Source organism: Doryrhamphus excisus, linkage group LG23 (genome assembly GCF_037039965.1).
Source record: "Doryrhamphus excisus strain RoL-2023G ecotype Guam linkage group LG23, RoL_Dexc_Guam_v1.1, whole genome shotgun sequence".
Classification (NCBI taxonomy): Eukaryota; Metazoa; Chordata; class Actinopteri; order Syngnathiformes; family Syngnathidae; genus Doryrhamphus; species Doryrhamphus excisus.
The window spans coordinates 867,488-887,148 of record NC_136379.1 but is presented as its reverse complement, the minus strand read 5'-3'; the positions used below and the strand labels follow the sequence as shown (position 1 = coordinate 887,148).

General features: G+C 41.9%; 1 protein-coding gene across 11 annotated transcripts in view; it reads right to left on the bottom strand.

The window, feature by feature from the left end:
* The window catches only part of atp8a1 (ATPase phospholipid transporting 8A1), a 119,894-nt gene that overhangs the window by 38,872 nt on the left and 61,361 nt on the right, over positions 1-19,661 (bottom strand). For all 11 annotated transcript variants that reach the window (XR_009130232.2, XM_058076632.2, XM_058076633.2 and 8 more), the window contains 6 exons: positions 18,805-18,944; positions 17,621-17,759; positions 13,263-13,327; positions 7,759-7,931; positions 3,338-3,521; positions 336-446 (listed from right to left, as the gene is read on the bottom strand). Coding sequence is in view for 10 of the 11 variants with exons in the window: in XM_058076632.2 (XP_057932615.2) it covers positions 336-446; positions 3,338-3,521; positions 7,759-7,931; positions 13,263-13,327; positions 17,621-17,759; positions 18,805-18,944 (812 nt within the window). In the remaining variant the exon portion in view is untranslated. The remainder of the gene's footprint in view (positions 1-335; positions 447-3,337; positions 3,522-7,758; positions 7,932-13,262; positions 13,328-17,620; positions 17,760-18,804; positions 18,945-19,661) is intronic.

Here is a 19,661-nt window from a genome sequence, read left to right as displayed (position 1 = left end):
GTATAGATGAATATATCTAAAACACAGGGCAACAGGGCAACAGGGCAAACTCCATGTATTTTTAGAGTAGTTTACAATGAATCACCAGCGGTATTCATGCTGGCTCAGCAGTTTTCGCCTTACTAATATTACAAAATTGGTTCTGTTGCTGCTGTTTTGTGCAATATTGTTAATAAAGGACCATGTGATCAAAGAGAGCATGATTTCCTTTCCACCGTTTCCATGCACTCCAAATCAACAGCCCCTCACCAATTGTCGTTGGCATCCAATTTAAAAATATGGCAAAAATATGAATTGCATGAATTGTATGTCATCAGCTAGTATGCAATACTTACCTCAATGATGTAAAGGACGATGTTTTTGTAGAAGCAGTACAGGATACATTTAGCTACACGGTTGTAATTCCAAGCTCCGTGGACGAGCAGCAGATTCTTCAAGTATTTGAACTGTGCGGGAGGAAAAAAAAACAAAAAAAAAAACAGGCCACAGTGAATGAAATGGCACTTTACAAACCAGACACCACTAAAGCCACAATAGAAACGTCTGGATTATAGGAAGAAACAGCAGGAACTTGTCTCCTAGCATGGAGATGGCACAATAATAGTGACCCCCACCAAAAAATAAGAACGACATTATGTGGTCTCCAAAAGTTCAGCATAGTCGTTCCAGGACTTTAGAGGGATCCTTCTATAAGCACGCCTGTGGTGAGTCTGAAATTGCAGTGTAATTTCTGGCTGATAAGTGTGATTATACTGGAACGCTATTACTTTACTCTCCAAGTGACTGAAGAAGCACTTTTTTTTTAAACAAAGTTTACATTTCATCCTTTAGCTGTCTGACAAAGTGAGTGTGAGAAAGGACAGTTTAAGTCTGAAACGTCTATACTGGCATTTTAGAAAGGGGAAGTGGCGCTGGTATTGCCAAGGCTGGGTTGTATAGATAACTTTGGTGCGGTTCATGTTGGTATTTTGGTCATGTGACCAAAGGCTGTGTTGATTTTGTGACATATAATGTGGCACAACATACAGTCTGATTATTTTTATGTCATGTCCACACTGTACCGGATGCTTCTGCTAACATTTCGGAGTATAAGAGAACAACATATGAGGAGAACTGAAGTGGGTCATATACGTACGTCAGAATAGGCAGATATTGTGTTCGTTTGTCGTCAAACAGCAACACCAAGTGGTGTTGTGTCGGTCATGAACGAATGGGTCACCGCCCCTGAAATACCCGTTCAGTCCGTTCAGTTGCGAATGCTATTTTTTTGGATTGGCTAGAGAGTCCGTTAACCGTTCCTTTTGCAGGGCGGGACTATCTACGTGCTTGCCTGTCTTATCCTATCGTCACGCCTGGCTCTGTGGGTGGGTGGGGTTAGACTGAAAGACCGAGACCAAGAGATTGACCGACACTGTCAGCGACCTTGTTCATTCCGTTCACAAAAAGGAACTAGTTCTTTTGACCGGTTCGTTCATGACCAACGTATCACTACTGTCGGTGACCTCGTTCATTCCGTTCACAAAAAGGAACTAGTTCTGGCCCAGGCCCAGGCTGGAATTGAACTCGGGTCTCCAAGCTGTGTCCGCCGTGCAGCCCACATTCAAACATTCATTCATTCCTTCATTCCTTTTCTACCGCTTATCCTCACGAGGGTCGCAGGGGTGCTGGAGCCTATCCCAGCTGTCTTCGGGTGCGAAGCAGTGTACACACTGGACTGGTGGCCAGCCAATCACAGGGCACATATAGACAAACAACCATTCACACTCATATTCATAGAGAATGTTTGAGAACATGCAAACTCCACACAGAGATTGGTTGAGGGTGGAATTGAACCCTGGTCTCCTAGCTGTGAGGTCTGCACGCTAACCACTCGACCACTGTGCCGCCGCACAATATTTCATATTTTTCTAAATATATAAATAGAAAAATAAATCCAAAAGGCAACATTGGAGCTTGTCATAATGACCAAATGAGCGGAGCAAGTAGAAGTTAGCCAGCTTCCCAGATTGGATTTCACGTTCCCAGTCAGCAAATTGGAGCGAATGTAGAGCTACAGTATGCCAACCCTGAGAAAACACATGGACCAAACTCTGGAAGTGTAATTTCATTTTGCCAAGTGGATTATAAGAGGCCACCTGTCTTTGACAGACATAAACCTTGGACACGTAATGCGGACTGAAGCGGGAACAAGCCCGGCTCTCTTCAATAGTAATTGCGTGCTCAAGGACAGACGACGCACTGTGTTGGACGCAACCATCGCTTTTTCCCATGCTCTGGAGCCCTGTGGCGGCAATAGAAAAATGTTGCATTGAATGGTGTTCTGTGTATAAACACAGGAGTGGTTTTGTTGCGCTAAGGTATCGTATATCGACGCCGTGTTGCGGACATTCCTGCTTGGAAGTACAGTACTTGTTTACATTTTGCCGCAGTCTGTTCCTGATCTGGTAGCGTGGAGAGCTGGGTGATGCTTGTCTTACAGGTGTTACCACTTGACTGTAAAAGCTGACGGCCTGGCAGGCATGAGAGGCTTTGTTGCTCACAACAAATGTGCCGAGGTATCGCTGACGCTAACGCTAACGCTAACAACATGCTTGAAAGCTATTATGTTGGACTTATTGGAAAAGTCAAGACGACAATGTTGCCAACAACATGGTAGACGTAAAGCATGTTCAATTCATTCATTCCTTCATTTTCTAGCAGGGAATCCATTTATGTAACATAAACAATAATGATGTGGAGTGCATGAGAAAGTAGAAAGGAAAATGTTACATTGTGGGGCACTCTGTTGGTTGTGGATACAAAGCTTTGGAAGACACGCCAGCATACATCCATTCATCTTCTGCTGGAGCCTACCCCAGCTGACTTCACCAGCGTACACCCTGGACTGGTGGCCAGCCAATCCCAGGGCACATATAGACAAACAACCATTCACACTCACATTCATACCTATGGACAATTTGGAGTGGCTAATTAACCTAGCATGTTTTTGGAATGTGGGAGGAAACCGGAGTACCCGGAGAAAACCCACGCATGCACGGGGAGAACATGCAAACTCCACACAGAGATGGCCGAGGGTGGAATTGAACCCTGGTCTCCGAGCTGTGAGGTCTGCGCGCTAACCACTCGACTGCCGTGCAGCTGCATGTTGACTTATAGAGTAAAAATGTAATGTACTACTTAGATATTATTACTACATATGTGTAGTAAGTGTATCAATGAAAATGTGTGTCAATGTTGCCAGGTTTTGTGAGAGAAACAAGTCCAACATCAGACTATGATTACAATGCATCTCCCAGGATCCCACAACGGGTTCCTGTCCAAATACGCTGCAACTCACCTGAGCAATGGAGTAGTCGGAGGAGTTGGCGGCCTGCAGGCCCTCGTTGCCAGATATGCCGACGCCCACGTGAGCCGTTTGAATCATCCCCACGTCGTTGGCGCCGTCGCCGATGGCCAACGTGATCACCTTCACTTGCTTCTTCACCATCTCCACCACCTCTGACTTCTGGAGAGGAGACACTCTGAAGCAGGGAGACAAAAAGAAAAACGGGTGATCTATACGGTATAATATATTCACCAATGTTTGGTCATACTCTTGATTTTTAATGATAGGCCACATGATATGATTGAAGTACAGACAGTAAGTCCTGTTTTGTTTTTAGACTAAAAAATGTTGTATATCGGTACCATACCTTATGTCTTATTTTTTTATTTGATGCGCTGCAAAATCTTGTTGTGACCTTCATGAGGTAGTCACCCGATTTTTTTTTTCCATTGTCATCACCCATTGACACCAAACCATTCATTCATTTTATACCGCTTTTCCTCACGAGGGGCGCAGGGGGTGCTGGAGCCTATCCCAGCTGTCTTCGGGACAGAGGTGTGGTACACCCTGGACTGGTGGCCAGCCAATCACAGGGCACATATAGACAAACAACCATTCACACTCACACACAGAGATTGGCCGAGGGTGGAATTGAACCCTTGTCTCCTAGCTGTGAGGTCTGCGCGCTAACCACTCAACCGCCGTGCCACAAGACCAAACCAATTCAAACAATTGTATGCTAGTGTATATAAAATGTCAACAAATTAAATTAAAGAAATTCTATTGATTTTGAATGATCCAGGTTAAAAGCCACATCGGTATCTGTCGGTTGACCACGTGTCATACGTATGCCAATCCAAGAACTCTATGGATTTTGAATGCATTGTATCATAATAGGGCTGCATGCCGTTTTCTCCGGGTACTCCGGTTTCCTCCCACATTCCAAAAACATGCTAGGTTAATTAGCCACTCCAAATTGTCCATAGGTATGAATGTGAGTGTGAATGGTTGTTTGTCTATATGTGCCCTGGGATTGGCTGGCCACCAGTCCAGGGTGTACCCCGGTCTGAAGACAGCTGGGATAGGCTCCAGTGAATGAATGAATGAATGAATCATAATATAGCTGAAATAAAAACATACCCATCCATGTATGCAAACATGTAAAAACCAAGATCTGTGCTGAATAGGGGACACAATCTGGCGGAAGAGTCTGAGGTCAAATATCATGTTCCTCATTACTGTTCTCAATTTTGATTCCCCACATCCTTACAAGTTGGTTTTGGATGGATCACTTCAAGTTCCAAGACCGTGGGGAGCATAAGACGGTCCAGACGTTGGGCCTTGTGCTTATTATAACATGAAGCGTTTCAAGCATGTTATCTAACGTAACCATCAGATCCCCCCCCCCCCCAATGTGATGTTGAAGAAATCGTCTGCTTGTCCTCTGTTGACTTTCTCAGACGTGGCAAATCATGTGATCTTGTTCTTTCTGTTCTTGGTGTTAAACAGAAGCAGAGATGTGGGCTTCTCTATTGACTTATTGTACCAAGTATGTTATACTGTTGTACAACTGCAGGTAAAGACAGTAAAAACCAAGGCTGAGTGGGGTCAATGTGGTTTTGGAACACCAAAAAGTCTCCAACACCTTGTAAATACTATTCGTCCCTTTAGAAGTTTTCCATGTTTCATGAACCAGCATGCTCTCTCAAAGCGTGGTGGGCTTGTAACGAGGCCTTGGTGACCTCCGTCACTCGCTGCTGTTAAACTTACAGCTGTACGCCCTCCTCCGTGTCCGCATGGTTGTTCTTTACTGCGCTCTGAGGAGCGTTTAACTCGGCAGACATTTTTTTTTAAATGCATTCATGTCCTCTCCAAGGTTTTTTGGTGACGTTGCCTTCAGTGCTCGTTTGGCCTTTTGGACCTTTGAGATGCAGCTGTGTATTTGAATGTACTCATGTCTTTCCAAGGGCTCTTCTGGCAAGACATCGGTAAGACACGTTCCATTTGAAAAGATACTTCAGTGTTGTATCACAATTAAGCACATTGAGTGACTACGGCTAAAAGATTGCATCACCAGTCAAGCAAGGAGTACGATACAGCAGAACTTCAAATGACTAATTCCCCTGATATTGTCATTTTTGGGGGACAAATACGCCTCCAAAGTTCATGCTGCGGTCATATTGTATATTGTATTCTCCTGTTAGACCATGCCTAGGATTCAGGTAATGAGGTGCATTTGGAAGGGAGCACTGAAAGAAGCTCAAAAAGCTTGGGAAAAAATAAAATGGATTTTTTATGGACATACTACGTTACTGCTTTATTCTTTTATTCCGGGTACTCCGGTTTCCTCCCACATTCCAAAAACATGCTAGGTTAATTGGCCACTCCAAATTGTCCATAGGTATGAATGTGAGTGTGAATGGTTGTTTGTCTATATGTGCCCTGTGATTGGCTGGCCACCAGTACCCCGCCTCTCGCCCCAAGACAGCTGGGATAGGCTCCAGCACCCCCTTGCGATCCTCGTGAGGGAAAGCGGTAGAAAATGAATGAATGAATAAAAAAACATGCAAAAACTGAATACAAACTTCTAACTGTGATTAATTGAGTTAAATGTGATTAATCACAATTAACTATTTTTATTTGATTTCAATTGATTGACAGCTCTACTACATTATCATCAAAAAATTATCATCCATCCAGGCTGCATGGTGTGTGGTGAGTGGTTAGTGTGCAGGTCACATAGCTAGGAGACCGGTGTTCGATTCCGGGCATCTCTATGTGGAGTTTGCATGTTCTCCCCATGCATGCGTGGGTTTTCTCCGGGTACTCCGGTTTCCTCCCACATTTTAAAAACATGCTAGGTTAATTAGCCACTCCAAATTGTCCATAGGTATGAATGTGAGTGTGAATGGTTGTTTGTCTATATGTGCCCTGGGATTGTGACCCTGGACCAGTCCAGGGTGTACCCCGCCTTTTGCCTGAAGACAGCTGAGATAGGCTCCAGCACCCTCGTGACCCTCGTGAGGAAAAGCGGTAGAAAATGAATGAATGAATGAATGAACTTCTTTTCTCATTTGTGTGAATGCTGACCTACGTAAGAAGCAGAAAACGTTTTACTTGGCCACAGTTTGACCCTGAAACATCATTTTCTCGTGGGACAAAACCTATCTGAACAGAACTGTACTGAAGCCCAGTACTTGCCATAAACAATGCCTACAAATGAAATGTAAAGGTTTAAAAATGCTGGAAAGAAAAACACAGTGTTGACTGGCAGTCATAGAGCGTGACCACAGTGCTGGACAGCTCAAGTACTTCCTGTTATTTATGCGGCCTGTGCGGGTCAACAGTGCACGTCTATAATGTTGCAAGTTGACATTTGAAATTTACCTCTGACTGTAAAGGAAAAAAAAACCTTTAAAGCTTCAGCTGTAAAGTCAGGCGACCATCTTTATGATGAACTGTAAAAGTTGCTTGAGCAAAGGAAACTTGTGCAATAATGCAAAAAAATGATCCAAAACAGAACTGGGGGACATTTTGTGGCTGTATTGAATGAATTATTTTTGCATATTTTTATTGAAACACACATTTTTTTAATAGTAGCTCTATGTGTCATTTTAATATTTATCTAGACCAGGGGCCTCAAACACGCGGCCCGCGGGCCAAATGTGGCCCGCAGGACACTAGTTTGAGGCCCCCGCCTTGATATGAAAGTTTAATGTTAGTGCGGCCCGCGCAAGTTTGATATGGATGCTGTATGGTATCATGTACCCAGAAAAAATGATTACGTTTGATTAATGTTCATGTTAAAGGTTAAATAACTGTTAATAGTTATCCTCCCTATCCGTGTGGAAGTGGTAAGTTTTTGGCTATTTAAGTTTAAAGGAAATAACTTGAAGGCTACCGTTTAGGTCGCTAGCTCTCTAGTTTGCGAGTTAGCATGTGTCTCAAGACCCTGCAGTTGCGCAATATGTTGTAAATAAAAAGAGTATAAATGTGACTATAGTCATGTTTTGTCATGTCTACAGGGCTCTAATAATGCTTTGTTCATTTTAATCTGAAAAAAATCATTTGTCTACCCACCAACTATATGTGCTTTCTTAAGTTTTTATTATTATTATTATATTTATTTATTACTGATTGATTGATTTTCTTTATTCTTGATTTGTTTATTTATTTTTCATCTTATTTTGTGTAGAAAAATAAAAAGTAAGATATTTGAGAACAGTGAAATGTTTTATCAGAGCTTTTCTTGGAGAAAATTTTAACCAAAGCGAAGTTTTCTTAATTTTTTTGTTTTTAATAAATGCGTTTTTTGTTTTTTTCTTAGAAAACCTGATGCGGCCCCGTCTCACCCAGACCCGAGCTCCAGTGGCCCCCAAGTAAATTGAGTTTGAGACCCCTGATCTAGACTTTGCTTTGTTTTCAATTCCTACCTGCAACATATGACAGCCTTGCAGGAGAGGGCGAGGTCCAGGAAGTACTGTCGCACTCCAAAGGTGAGGGCGTATTTGAGCGTCTTGCCATCGATGATGAGCGCAAAGTCATTCTCCTTGTGGAGAGCGTCTCCCAGCAATCCGCAGTGGTGGCTGAGGGTCTCCCTTGTTCTCTGCCGGTGGGAAAACATTGAATATTTTTCATGATTAGAACACTTGATAAATTCCTGCTATTATTTCCAGCCTGGTGGATTTTCCATCTTTTTTTTTTTTATTTTTTTTTTTATTGAATTGTTGATTTAATCGCTTTCACACAGTAAATCACTTTCCTGTTGTTTTGGAACACGTCAGTCTAATTTGGAGATGGATGTTAATAATTGCCATTGGCGGCGTTTGCTCAATTGTTAACAGATGCCAAAACATTTTAATATTATTATAAGACTGTCATTCATGTTCATAAACGGCATATAACTTCTACTGATGAAAGGATTTTGGTGTTGTTTTAGCAAATGACCGTATGTTGATGGAGAGAAAGAAACACGAGTGTATACAACCTATAATATAGCTCATTTATAAAATGCTAAAATGGAATTAGAATGATTACAACTGAGCCAAAGACTCATTTTTTGGCCTTGTGTTTTCTTCAACAATGAGAACGTGTCGACCCAGAGGGGATGAAAAGCAGACAAAATGAGATGATGGATGAGCCAGCACAGTAGGCAACCGCAACGAGAACCTTGGACTTAATTTACGACGCCGCAAATATTTTGTAGAACAACACAAAAGACCTCCACTGTAGTATTTGTACCAAAGAACGACTGTTTCCCTCGGCTTTAAAAGGTCATCAACGTCCACCAGGAGATGTTTGAAGACTTAAGTCATATTTTGTCACGCTGACGAGGCATCCATGGGGGACTGATGATGACGAGCGATGGTGGAAAACCATCAACGTGGGACTAACAAAAGGATTTATTGTCCCAACTGGAAGCACATGGACTGGATAGCAGGACTCGTGAGGTCATCGCTGTCTTCCACCATCTTCCTCCCAGATGGTGAAGTACTTAGGATATCAGAATATGACAACAACAAGAAAATATACTTTCTGAGATTATGTTGCGCGTTCAAGGTATGGTAGGTTAGTTATACTATTTTTCCAAAAAATAAATCAAAGAATATTAATAATAGGTTCCAGGGTCAAAATGCTACCATGAAACTACACTATAAATGTAGAAATAAGATATAAAATTTTTAATGTCTAATTTTTTATACCTGACTGCTGTTCCCCGCCCGCTTTTAGCCTTGTTTTAGCTCTGAATGAATGTATGGATATTGTATTTTAATGCACCTTTTACTCAACTCTATTTTATTTCTTTTTCTCTACTGGAAAGCGTCTTTGAGTACTCTAAAAAGCGCTATACAAGCAAAATGTATTATTATTTAATTAATTATTATTTATAAATTATTTTTAATTATTTAATGTATTTTGGGATTTTTCTATTCCTTTTTGTTGATATATACATATATATTTTTTTTGCATGTTTGTCACACTTAAATGTTTCAGATCATCAAATAAATTTCAAGTCAATGACAATACAACTGAACACAAAATGGAGGTCTTAAATGAAACTATATTATTAGGGGGAAAAAAAATCTAACTTAAAACTTAAAAATAACTTAAATGAGATTAATTGAGCCATTTCTAAAGCTTTAGGACTCCAGCAAACCACAGTGAGAGCGAGTATCCACGAATGTCAAAAACATGGAACATGAGAACAGTGGTGAACCTTCCTAGGAGTGGCCGGCCAACCAAAATGACCCGTAGAGTGCAACGACGACTCATCCAAAAAGTCACAAAAGACCCCACAGCAGCATCCAAAGAACTGCAGGTCCAACTTGCCTCTGTTAAAGTCAGTGTCTTTACCATAAGAAAGACACTAGGCAATCTGACATGGAGGAATTTGACATGATGAGCCTAGACTATTGAGCAGTTGCTCGACCAAAATCCACTTCTGAACAAAAAAAATCTTAAAGCTGTGGACGAGACAAAAGCCAAACTTTTGTTGGAAGTTGTGTGTCCCAGTACACCAGGCGTAAATGTAACGCTGCATTTGAGAAAAAGAACACCAGACCAACAATAAAATGCACGATGAGCCAATTCAATAATCAATACAAGCTGTTGATGTTTGCTAAATATATAACAAAAAATCAAAAATTAAAAATCAAAAATTACCAACCAAACAAAAAAAACTTAAACTATATTAGGAAAGCAGGAAGTGAACAAATGTAACAGTTACTGATTGTAAAAGTACCAAATGGAGGGGTAGGATTTAATAAGCTTTGCTTCTTCCTACTCCTTTTGGACATGTGGAACTGGGAACTGATTATGGGATGCATTCAATTGTAATCTGATGCATGTTCAAATGAAATAAAACCATGACCATTACCAAAATAAGGTGGTGGTAGTGTAATGGACTGGGGTGACCTTTGGTTCTGCAGCAAGACAATGATCCAAGTCCACCTCTGAATGGCTGCCAATGCTTGATTGCCGTTGTTGCAGCTAAGGGTGGCCCAACCAGTTACAGTATTGGGTTTTGGATTCAACGACTAACAAATTGACTGCCGGCTCGTGACAAGGTCCAATATGTCAAAGCGGTCAGGTAGGACCAGTGGGACCAGGCAGCAACAGCTTGGCAAAACAAAAACTCTTGAAACCTCATCTTAAAGGAAATATTTGGACAACGGGGCTTTGTAAGAAGAAAGTGAGCGAGAGATGACGGATGAACACAAGACAGACAGAGCGAGAGGAGACAAACAGAGAGCAGCTGGCCTGATGTGAGCCTTCTGAGGCAAACTGATACATTTGTGTCAGATATGCATTTCACCACGTGGGGTAGAACATAGCTCCATCTGCACTGGGAGTCAAATTTGGGACACAATCCCTTCATCATACACTGCGATGGGCACTCATTCAGGGAATTCATGCCCCCCCCCACCCCAAACGCTAATTACGCAACGGAGTTTCAGCGGTAATTCTACATGTCTCCTTCTAAAGACCTTTTGTTATGGCTATAATGAGCCGTTTAGCTTATGTGAATCGCTAGTGTTTGGTTTTGGGAACGCTATGCAGCGTCCATTCAGGGGTCCACAAGAGCTCCCCATAAAGACTGAGCTCCATTGTTGATGGAGACAAGATACTCGTGATTTGGAATGTGGGTGTTTACGCAGATGTAAAGTCATCAACTGTCCTAGACCGTGATCCACAATGAATGCTTAATCCAGTCCAGATAGAGATGTATGGACGCGAGACCGGCCTGAGAACGACAGCCAATGTTGGCTTTTTAGCATTAGTCCAAAACGGGTACTTTTTGGACATATTTTCTGACTTGTTTCCCCCTTATTCAAAATGAAAACATAATGGAATACAATTACATTTTCTTGAGACAACATTTTTTTTGAATCTCTCAGATGTGTCTGTTTTCTTGAAAAAAATTGGCATGATTTTGCATGTTAAAAACTGGAATATGTTTCATGTTTTTCAAATATATATTTTTTTTAAATAAAAAAGACAAAAAATAAATACATAAAACAATAATACCAATGTGTGAAAATGCTTCAATGTCTTTTTTGTGTTTTTTTTATTGCAATTTTTTTTTTATTTGATGCATTTAAGTATGCTCGGAAATCCATAAAATACATGTGAATTCAACTTATTGATTTAATTATTTATTTGGTGTCTTTCAACACAACTACTCATTGCTCGTAATAACAAGATTAGAATGTGTATCAAATGTTGTGCTACTACTAAAGAGACTGTCATCGGGCGAGAGGCGGGGTACACCCTGGACTGGTGGCCAGCCAATCACAAGGCACATATAGACAAACAACCATTCACACTCACATTCATACCTATGGACAATTTGGAGTGGCCAATTAACCTAGCATGTTTTTGGAGAAAACCCACACATGCACACGGAGAACATGCAAACTCCACACAGAGATGGCCGAGGGTGGAATCGAACTCGGGGTTCCTAGGTGTGAGACATGTGCACTATCCACTCATCCACCGTGCATTTTATGGCAGATGTGGTATCTTTCACTGTGGGTTCAATTTTCAGTTCATTTGGCTCTATTAATACGAGGGATGTATTATGGGTACTGATAATTATTGGCCCAATATGAGCATAAAAATGTGATATATAGAAAACCAATACCAAAAAAATGCTGTTCATTCCCACACAGCTGATATCGATATCAGAAGTTGAATATCATATAAATTAAGAGCAAAAAGGCCAATATCACAGATTCCCGGGTAATACATACAAATATATGTGTAGCACATGGCCATGGCCGTGATTTAGCAGCGTCTGGCCCTGTGTCGGCCTCTCGGTGCGGAGGCTTTCTGTCTTTGTTCCACCAAGGTGCCTTATGTAAGCATCTGTTCAACCACACCAGAATAGGAGGTGACATTACAAAGCGCCGCTCCATGCGCTTTCCAAATACACCCACCCCAAATTTTGGACTTCAACTCAATTCATCATGCTTAACGAGTGGCTGACAGGATGAAGGCCGTCTGTCATCGCCGCTGAACACTCGCCTGTTTCCAAACATCTCTTCTCACTATTTGGTCCAAAGTTTGTTCTTCTTTTCCAGTACGGGGATTTGCACTTTGCCTTCTCACAAACCACAGACAAGGCTCTCCTGCCGGGGGTTAACAGACTTCTCAGCGGGGTGTCTTACAGATATTTAATGGAGATTTAGAATGAGTGTTGGTGGTCGTGGGGTTGGGGGGGGCTAGTTTGCTCCCCTGGAGCCACATTTTTGTGTCTTTTGTTTGTTTTTCTGGCAAATACATCCTATTATGCGGAAACAGAAGAGCTAGATATACAGTATTTATTATATATTGTAACAAAACCTAGCCTACATTTACATAGCAATGGGGGTGTAATAGTATGTATAGTAATAATAGTGTAGTATGCAGGCCAGGCCAGTAGTTGGCGACATTGCTACTTAGAGTTATTACTCTAATTATACTAATGAGGTACTATTTCAATATCCAGCCATTCATTTTCTGTACCGCTTATCCTCACTAAGGTTACGAGCATGCTGGAGTCTATCCCAGCAGTCTTCGGACCAGAGGCGGGGTACACCCTCACATGCCCTCATTGTCAGAGTGTGCCCAGGGAGTATTCTTACTCTATGGGGTAGGGCAGGCGTGCCCATTATTTCGAGCTACCAGACGATCTCTACTCATAACAATTTTAAAGACAAATGATACTATTTATAGTCGTGGCAGAGAGTGGAGGGGATGTCAAATGTTTTCCTCTTCCTTAGGGAGGCATAACAGAAAATAATAGCGGCCCACCGGGGCCGCCCCGTGCACATTCTTGCTATGGCTAATGGACACGGAGGAATCTGACATGATGAGCCTCACTAGACTATAAAGCGTCAATGTTTGAGCAAACCCAAATGGAAAGTTAGATTGTTGAGAAATGTTGGATACTTGCATCAAGTGTGTCCTCGTTTATCACCAGCATGCCCATATTTTTGGTCAGCAGTTTGCAGGAATGTCCTACGGCAGGAAAAGAAAAGCAAAGCATTACAATACATTTCCAAACACAAATATAATACATCATGTACACTTTTCATTCATATCTTAGCATTTATATCTATACAATTCTCATTATTCTAAGAAAATGTAAGCAATTAATTCATATTTTAAAATATATCCATCTATTTTCTATGCCGCTTTTCCTCACTACGGTTGCGATTATCCCAGCTGTCTTTGGGCAAGACAAAAAAAAACATGTTTTGGGAATGTGGGAGGAAACCGGAGTACCCAGAGAAAACACACAGAGATTCGAACCCAGGTCTTCCCGATCTCCTGACTGTGTAGCCAACATGCTAACCACTCGTCCACCATACGGCCTATTTTGAAATAAATATTAAAATATATTCAAACATCCATCCATTTTCTATGCCGCTCACCCTCACAAGGGTTACGAGCCTTCCTGATCTCCTGATTGTGATCCACTCTTACACCGTGCAGCTATATCAAAACATAAAAATATATATTAAAACTGGACATTCCCATATATTGTACTATATATGTACTGGTTTCCAAAACACGGTGGACTGGTGGTTAGTGCGCAGGCCTCACAGCTAGGGAGACCCGAGTTCAATTTCATCTCTGTGTGGAGTTTGCATGTTCTCCCCGTGCATGCGTGGCTTTTCTCCGGGTACTCCGGTTTCCTCCCACATTCCAAAAACATGCTAGGTTAATTAGCCACTCCAAATTGTCCATAGGTATGAATGTGAGTGTGAATGGTTGTTTGTCTATATGTGCCCTGTGATTGGCTGGCCACCAGTCCAGGGTGTACCCCGCCTCTCGCCCCAAGACAGCTGGGATAGGCTCCAGCACGACCCGCGACACTCTTGAGGATAAGCGGTAGAAAATGAATGAATGAATATTATTTTAACCAAATGATTCATATCTGAGTTATTTCCAAAACACCTCCATCCATGACGATGCATTAGGTCGTATTATCTAGTATCACTTTGTCCAAAAATTCACAGAAAGTAACAAACAGGATCGAACATGACTGGCGGAATGCGTGTCCAACACGTTGTTTTGAAGGACCGCAGTTGAAACGCGAGTCTCGGGACGTGACTAATGACTTTGGTTTACAAGGGCTTGTCAGCTTCCTGTTTTAACAGGGAAGTCACAACTCCGAGTTACCTAACATGACTCTCTGGGGAGCCCCCCCGAGCTCCCGTCTGGGACAGATGCTCAGGGTCACTGGCATGATGACGGAAGGGATAAGTGTCCCATTTGGGGGGGGGATAAAAAGCATCAATCTTACAGCTTAACAACGTGAATATTTGCGGTCTTCGACACTTTGTTGCTATCTGAAAACAAATTGCCAGTCCTTAAAGGGGGTTACCCCTAAGCTTGTGTTTTTTGGGTGGGTGTGGGTGTGTGGGTGGTATTTTCCCTCAGTGAAAACGAGATAAGACACACACTGGAAACAAGAGTGAAAAACAAACACGACTGAGGTCTGGTGCTGGGAGATTGTTTTTAGAAGTAGAAGAGGTGCAAATGTCCAAAATGTTGGAAAATGTGTGGCAAACACCCCCCCCCCCATCCCAACGCCGTCTCTGCTCCCCATCCGCTGCTGTCACGGCCCCATTTCCGTGTTTACCTTCAGCTCATTTGACGGCCGCCCGGACAGAGAATGTTGCATTCCTGGCCTGTCATCTTTTCAAGCGGAACTAAACTGCGTTCCCGCGGGACTTGGGGGGGGGGGCGATGTGCAACAACGACATTCACGTCCAGGACGTCTTTGGCGTTACAACAATTAGGGCGTCGTGACATTTGACCCGCAGAGGGTACTCAAGGCAGACACTACAAACGCCAGGGAGTGAAAGCGGTGACATATATGCCAAGGACTATCATCATCTCTTTGCTGTGCGATGACCACAATGTATCCCACCAAGCATCGCACCGTGGCTTTGTTCTTGTTGTTGTAGTTCAACAATTCATTCATTTTCTACCGCTGATCCTCACAAGGGTCGTGGGGGGTGCTGGAGCCTATCCCAGCTGTCTTCTGACGAGAGGAGCACTGAACTGGTGGCCAGCCAATCACAGGGCACATATAGACAAACAACCATTCACACTCACATTCATACCTATGGACAATTTGGAGTGGCCAATTAACCTAGCATGTTTTTGGAATGTGGGAGTACCCGGAGAAAACCCATGCATGCACAGGGAGAACATAGCCGAGCGTGGAATTGAACCGCGTCTCCTAGCGCGCTAACCACACCACTGCCGTGCAGCCCCTAGTTCAAGAATGCTGTTCATTTTTAAAAAAGCAAGGAAAAATGCAGTTTTCCTGATTTTCCAACTCATTGGTATACATTCCTGCAAATGACTTCCCAACAGCAAGCACTTTGCCTCCATGGAGTTCTGGCTCTGACCGGTCCAGATCGTTACGTACTTTGGACCAACAGCAGCGCAGCGAGCCAACCACTCCGACGCTGTCAGAGTCGCTATTGTACATGACGGCGCGATAGTGCCAGATGAGCGCCGCCCTCAAATAATGGCGGGTATTTACGGCACAGGTCGGATCAAACCGAGCCGTTTAAACGGCGTTGAGTTGAGTCAACACAGCTGGCTTCTGGATGATTTATGGCGTGCCGCGCCAAGTGTGGCGTTTGGGTGGTTCTAGACTTGTGAAAGTGGGCAAACTCAAGCCGGAGAGATCACCTTTCAGTTTGGAAAAAATATAAAAATGAAAGTCAATATTGAGAGGACATTTTACAGCAACATGTGGGCACAAAGGGCCGATTGAGCGTGCCCACAGTGGTAGGTACGGGCTCACACCGAGACACCTTAGGTGTCCTTTTTCCTGCCATCTTTGTTCATGTGTTGGCCGCTAAAGTACCGGAGCTGCATAGTGAGCTGAAGTGTGGAACGAAATTTTCTGCAAGAGTCACTCATTTGCACTTCTAACACTTTCTGTGAGGCCAAAACGCCCCGAGGGGAACCAGACCCGACTGCTTGTGTACATGTGCATGTTATTTACTTCATGTCAGGAAGGGCGGATCATATATCAACGTGTGGGACATACAGCTTGTCTTTTTAGTCAGTCTTAGTGGCTGGATAACCTTTAAAAGGTTTTAATATCGGGTTCAACATCTGTGCCCGAACGTAGGCAGCCGCAGACTGAGCAGCTTTTATTCTTTACGTGAAAACCACAATTAATGCAAACCACCTTGAGGATGCAGTATGGTTTGCGTGGTGCTGCTTGGGAGGCAAGTCACCTCACATTAGGACTTCAATGCATTAAACATTCTTAAAAAGGTCTCATAGTGTACCATTTTTCAACATATGTTAGCCTCACAGGTCCTATGTAGTGTCCTGGTAAGAGATGCTGTATATCAGATACAATGATGTGGAGGACACAAACCATAGCAATGATAGCAGAGTCTTGAACCAGTCATGATGTGCTATATATATCACTATATTGACACGCACTATGGTACCCATTATGGCATTGGATGCTCATATCACCCAGTACTTCGGTACGGGATTAAAAAATAAAAAAAATAAAACTATATTTTTAAACTATATTTTACTGATTGTAAAAGTACCAGATGGAGGGGTAGTTAATAAGCTTTTCAGGTTGGTTTTACTGTGTGTAATGGTAATGGTAATGGTAATGGTAATGGTAATGGTTTTATTTCATTTGAACATGCATCAGATTCCAATTGAATGCATCCCATAATCAGTTCCCAGTTCCACATGTCCAAAAGGAGTAGGAAGAAGCAAAGCTTATTAAATCCTACCCCTCCATCTGTACTTTTACAATCAGTAACTGTTACATTTGTTCACTTCCTGCTTTCCATAATACAGTTTAAGGTTGTTGCTGTAGTTGTTTTTTTTTAAATAATGTACCTCGTACTGAAGTACGAGTGTGTGCTTGGAGTGAATGTTAGTCAAAGGCGGTATCATGTCCATGAGGAAGGAGGTATTCCCCCCAAAAAGTGAGTATTTAAGTCAGTTTATTACTCTAAGGACACATCTTACTGTTAAAAGTTGATTCTAAAAAAAATAATCAGATTAATCACAGCTGTCAAATTAATTAATCAGATTAATCACAACCTTCCGATTCATTAGTCATGATTAATCACCATTCACATATATTTTTTTATGTATTAACACAGAGGTGGGCCAAGTATGGTCCCACATACGGTCCACCAAGCATTTGAATCCGGCCCGCCAGTTGCTTCTAAAGTAAAATGTCACCACAGTGAAGAAAGCACCTTCAAACAAACCAAAAGGACTTTTAGGCATTTTTACCGATGTTGATGGCCGTCTCCTGCTTGTCCCCGGTCAGGATCCAGATCTTGATGTCAGCCTTCATCAGAGTCTCTATGGTTTCGGGCACCTTATCTTGGAGCTTGTCCTCGATGGCGGTGGCCCCCAACAACTGCAGATTCTGCATCAAAAAATGGGTTTCAAGAAATAAGTCATGGAGATCTGATCAGTGCTCATAGTAGCTTAAGGCTCTTTTGTCCCATCTTGTTAGAATTACTTTTCAGAGGTTCTTAATGGACACGGAGATCACTTGGATCAGGATTTCAGCCCCCCAGTCAGGGTGGGACCATGCTGAGGACCAGGTCAAGTCAGGCCACAACATAAAACATGTCAGTGATGAATTGGTGCATCACCTTTAAGGCTACTAGCCTGTCCATACGGTCGGTCTTTAACATGGTCATTTGTTTATATAATGACTGTACCAGCAGTCAGGAACTCCAGGAAGACTGATGGCTGCTTTGTGGTTGAATACGGCCTATTCATAGTAAAAACAAACATGCACATTAAAGTAAATTATACTTATTGTAGACCTAATTCATCGCCAAACATAAACATGGCTAAATTAATGAATCAGATGACTTAACACCACAAGAAGTTGAGTATGTGAGCCCACAGTGCTAAATAATAACTCAAATGCGCCACCTTGTGGTTTTTTTATGTACTGTATACTGTCTGGTCTACTAATGGACTACTGTGTTGCATGTATACTCATTGGCAACCTAATACTACGCTCTTGCCCACTAAGCAGTACATGTTACATTTTCCCCCGTGGAAAACTTTCATGTTTATTCTATGATAGACGACTCCCATTTGTGTGAGTGGGGGGGGTTGTGGAGAAAAGTGCCAAGTGGGTGATTTACGAGCGCGGCTTGCTGTGTTTGACTAGTGCTTCCACTGGACCCACCACACACAGAAACTACCTGTGGGCACAGCTTCTCATCTCACCGTTTTTTTCCACATATTTGTGTGTGATTACATTGGCCACACAGGTGAGTCAGGTGGCTTTTATCTGGCGTGGACGTACAAAGCTTCCAAACATACGCTCCAGTTATGGCTTGGAATGAAGCGAGTTCAAGCTGGGGATTGGGGATTGGGGATTGGGGATTGGGGATTGGGCTTTGGGTGTGTTTGTACAAGAAGGTGTTCGGTGCAGCAAAAAGTCAGACCTTCTCGATTAGCTCGTAGCTCTCCTCCAGCTTGAGGGCTCGGTTCTGCAGGGAGGTGCTGGCTCGGTGGTGTAGCTCCTGCCACTGCTGATAGGACGACTCGCTGATGTCCGCCACGGCAAAGCAAAGCGTGCGTAGCCCTGGATGACCATAATCACAACATGCTGAGTATCAACGATGAACCATCATCATTTGCTATCATAGCTTTAAGCATGCGACTTGTACTCACAGATAACTGGCTTGTGGGGTCATTACATTCATATTTCAGAATTCAGCACATATTTGGTACTGGACTATAAACTAGTATATAATAGGTATACATAGTAATGATATTACTGTACTGAGTTTTTATTTATCATATGAATATTGTATAATACTACAGAAATAACAAAGTAATACCACTTGGACAGTATCAATTAAAACTGAGCACTATTGTCTTTATTAATTTAATAACATTTATTATTATCAAAATGATCATATTGTAAAGCAAGATTATACAGTTATGCAGTTTTACACAATTATTGAATTTGATCTTTAATAAAAAAAAAATATATACGTATATATATATATATATAAAATAAAATAAAATATATATTAAATGTTTGGGAACATAGTCATTATTATTATTACAGGAAAAAGCCAAAAGAAACATTTATATATATCTATATTATTATTATTATTATATTATATTATTATTTTCTGTAATAATAATAATGACCACGTTCCCAAACATTTTATAAAATTAAACAAAGTGGAATATTTAAGAAGTAAATAAATCAGAATAAATCACATATATAAATACAACTTGAACATTTAAGTTCAATTAAAAATATAACAAATAATATGTTACAATAATT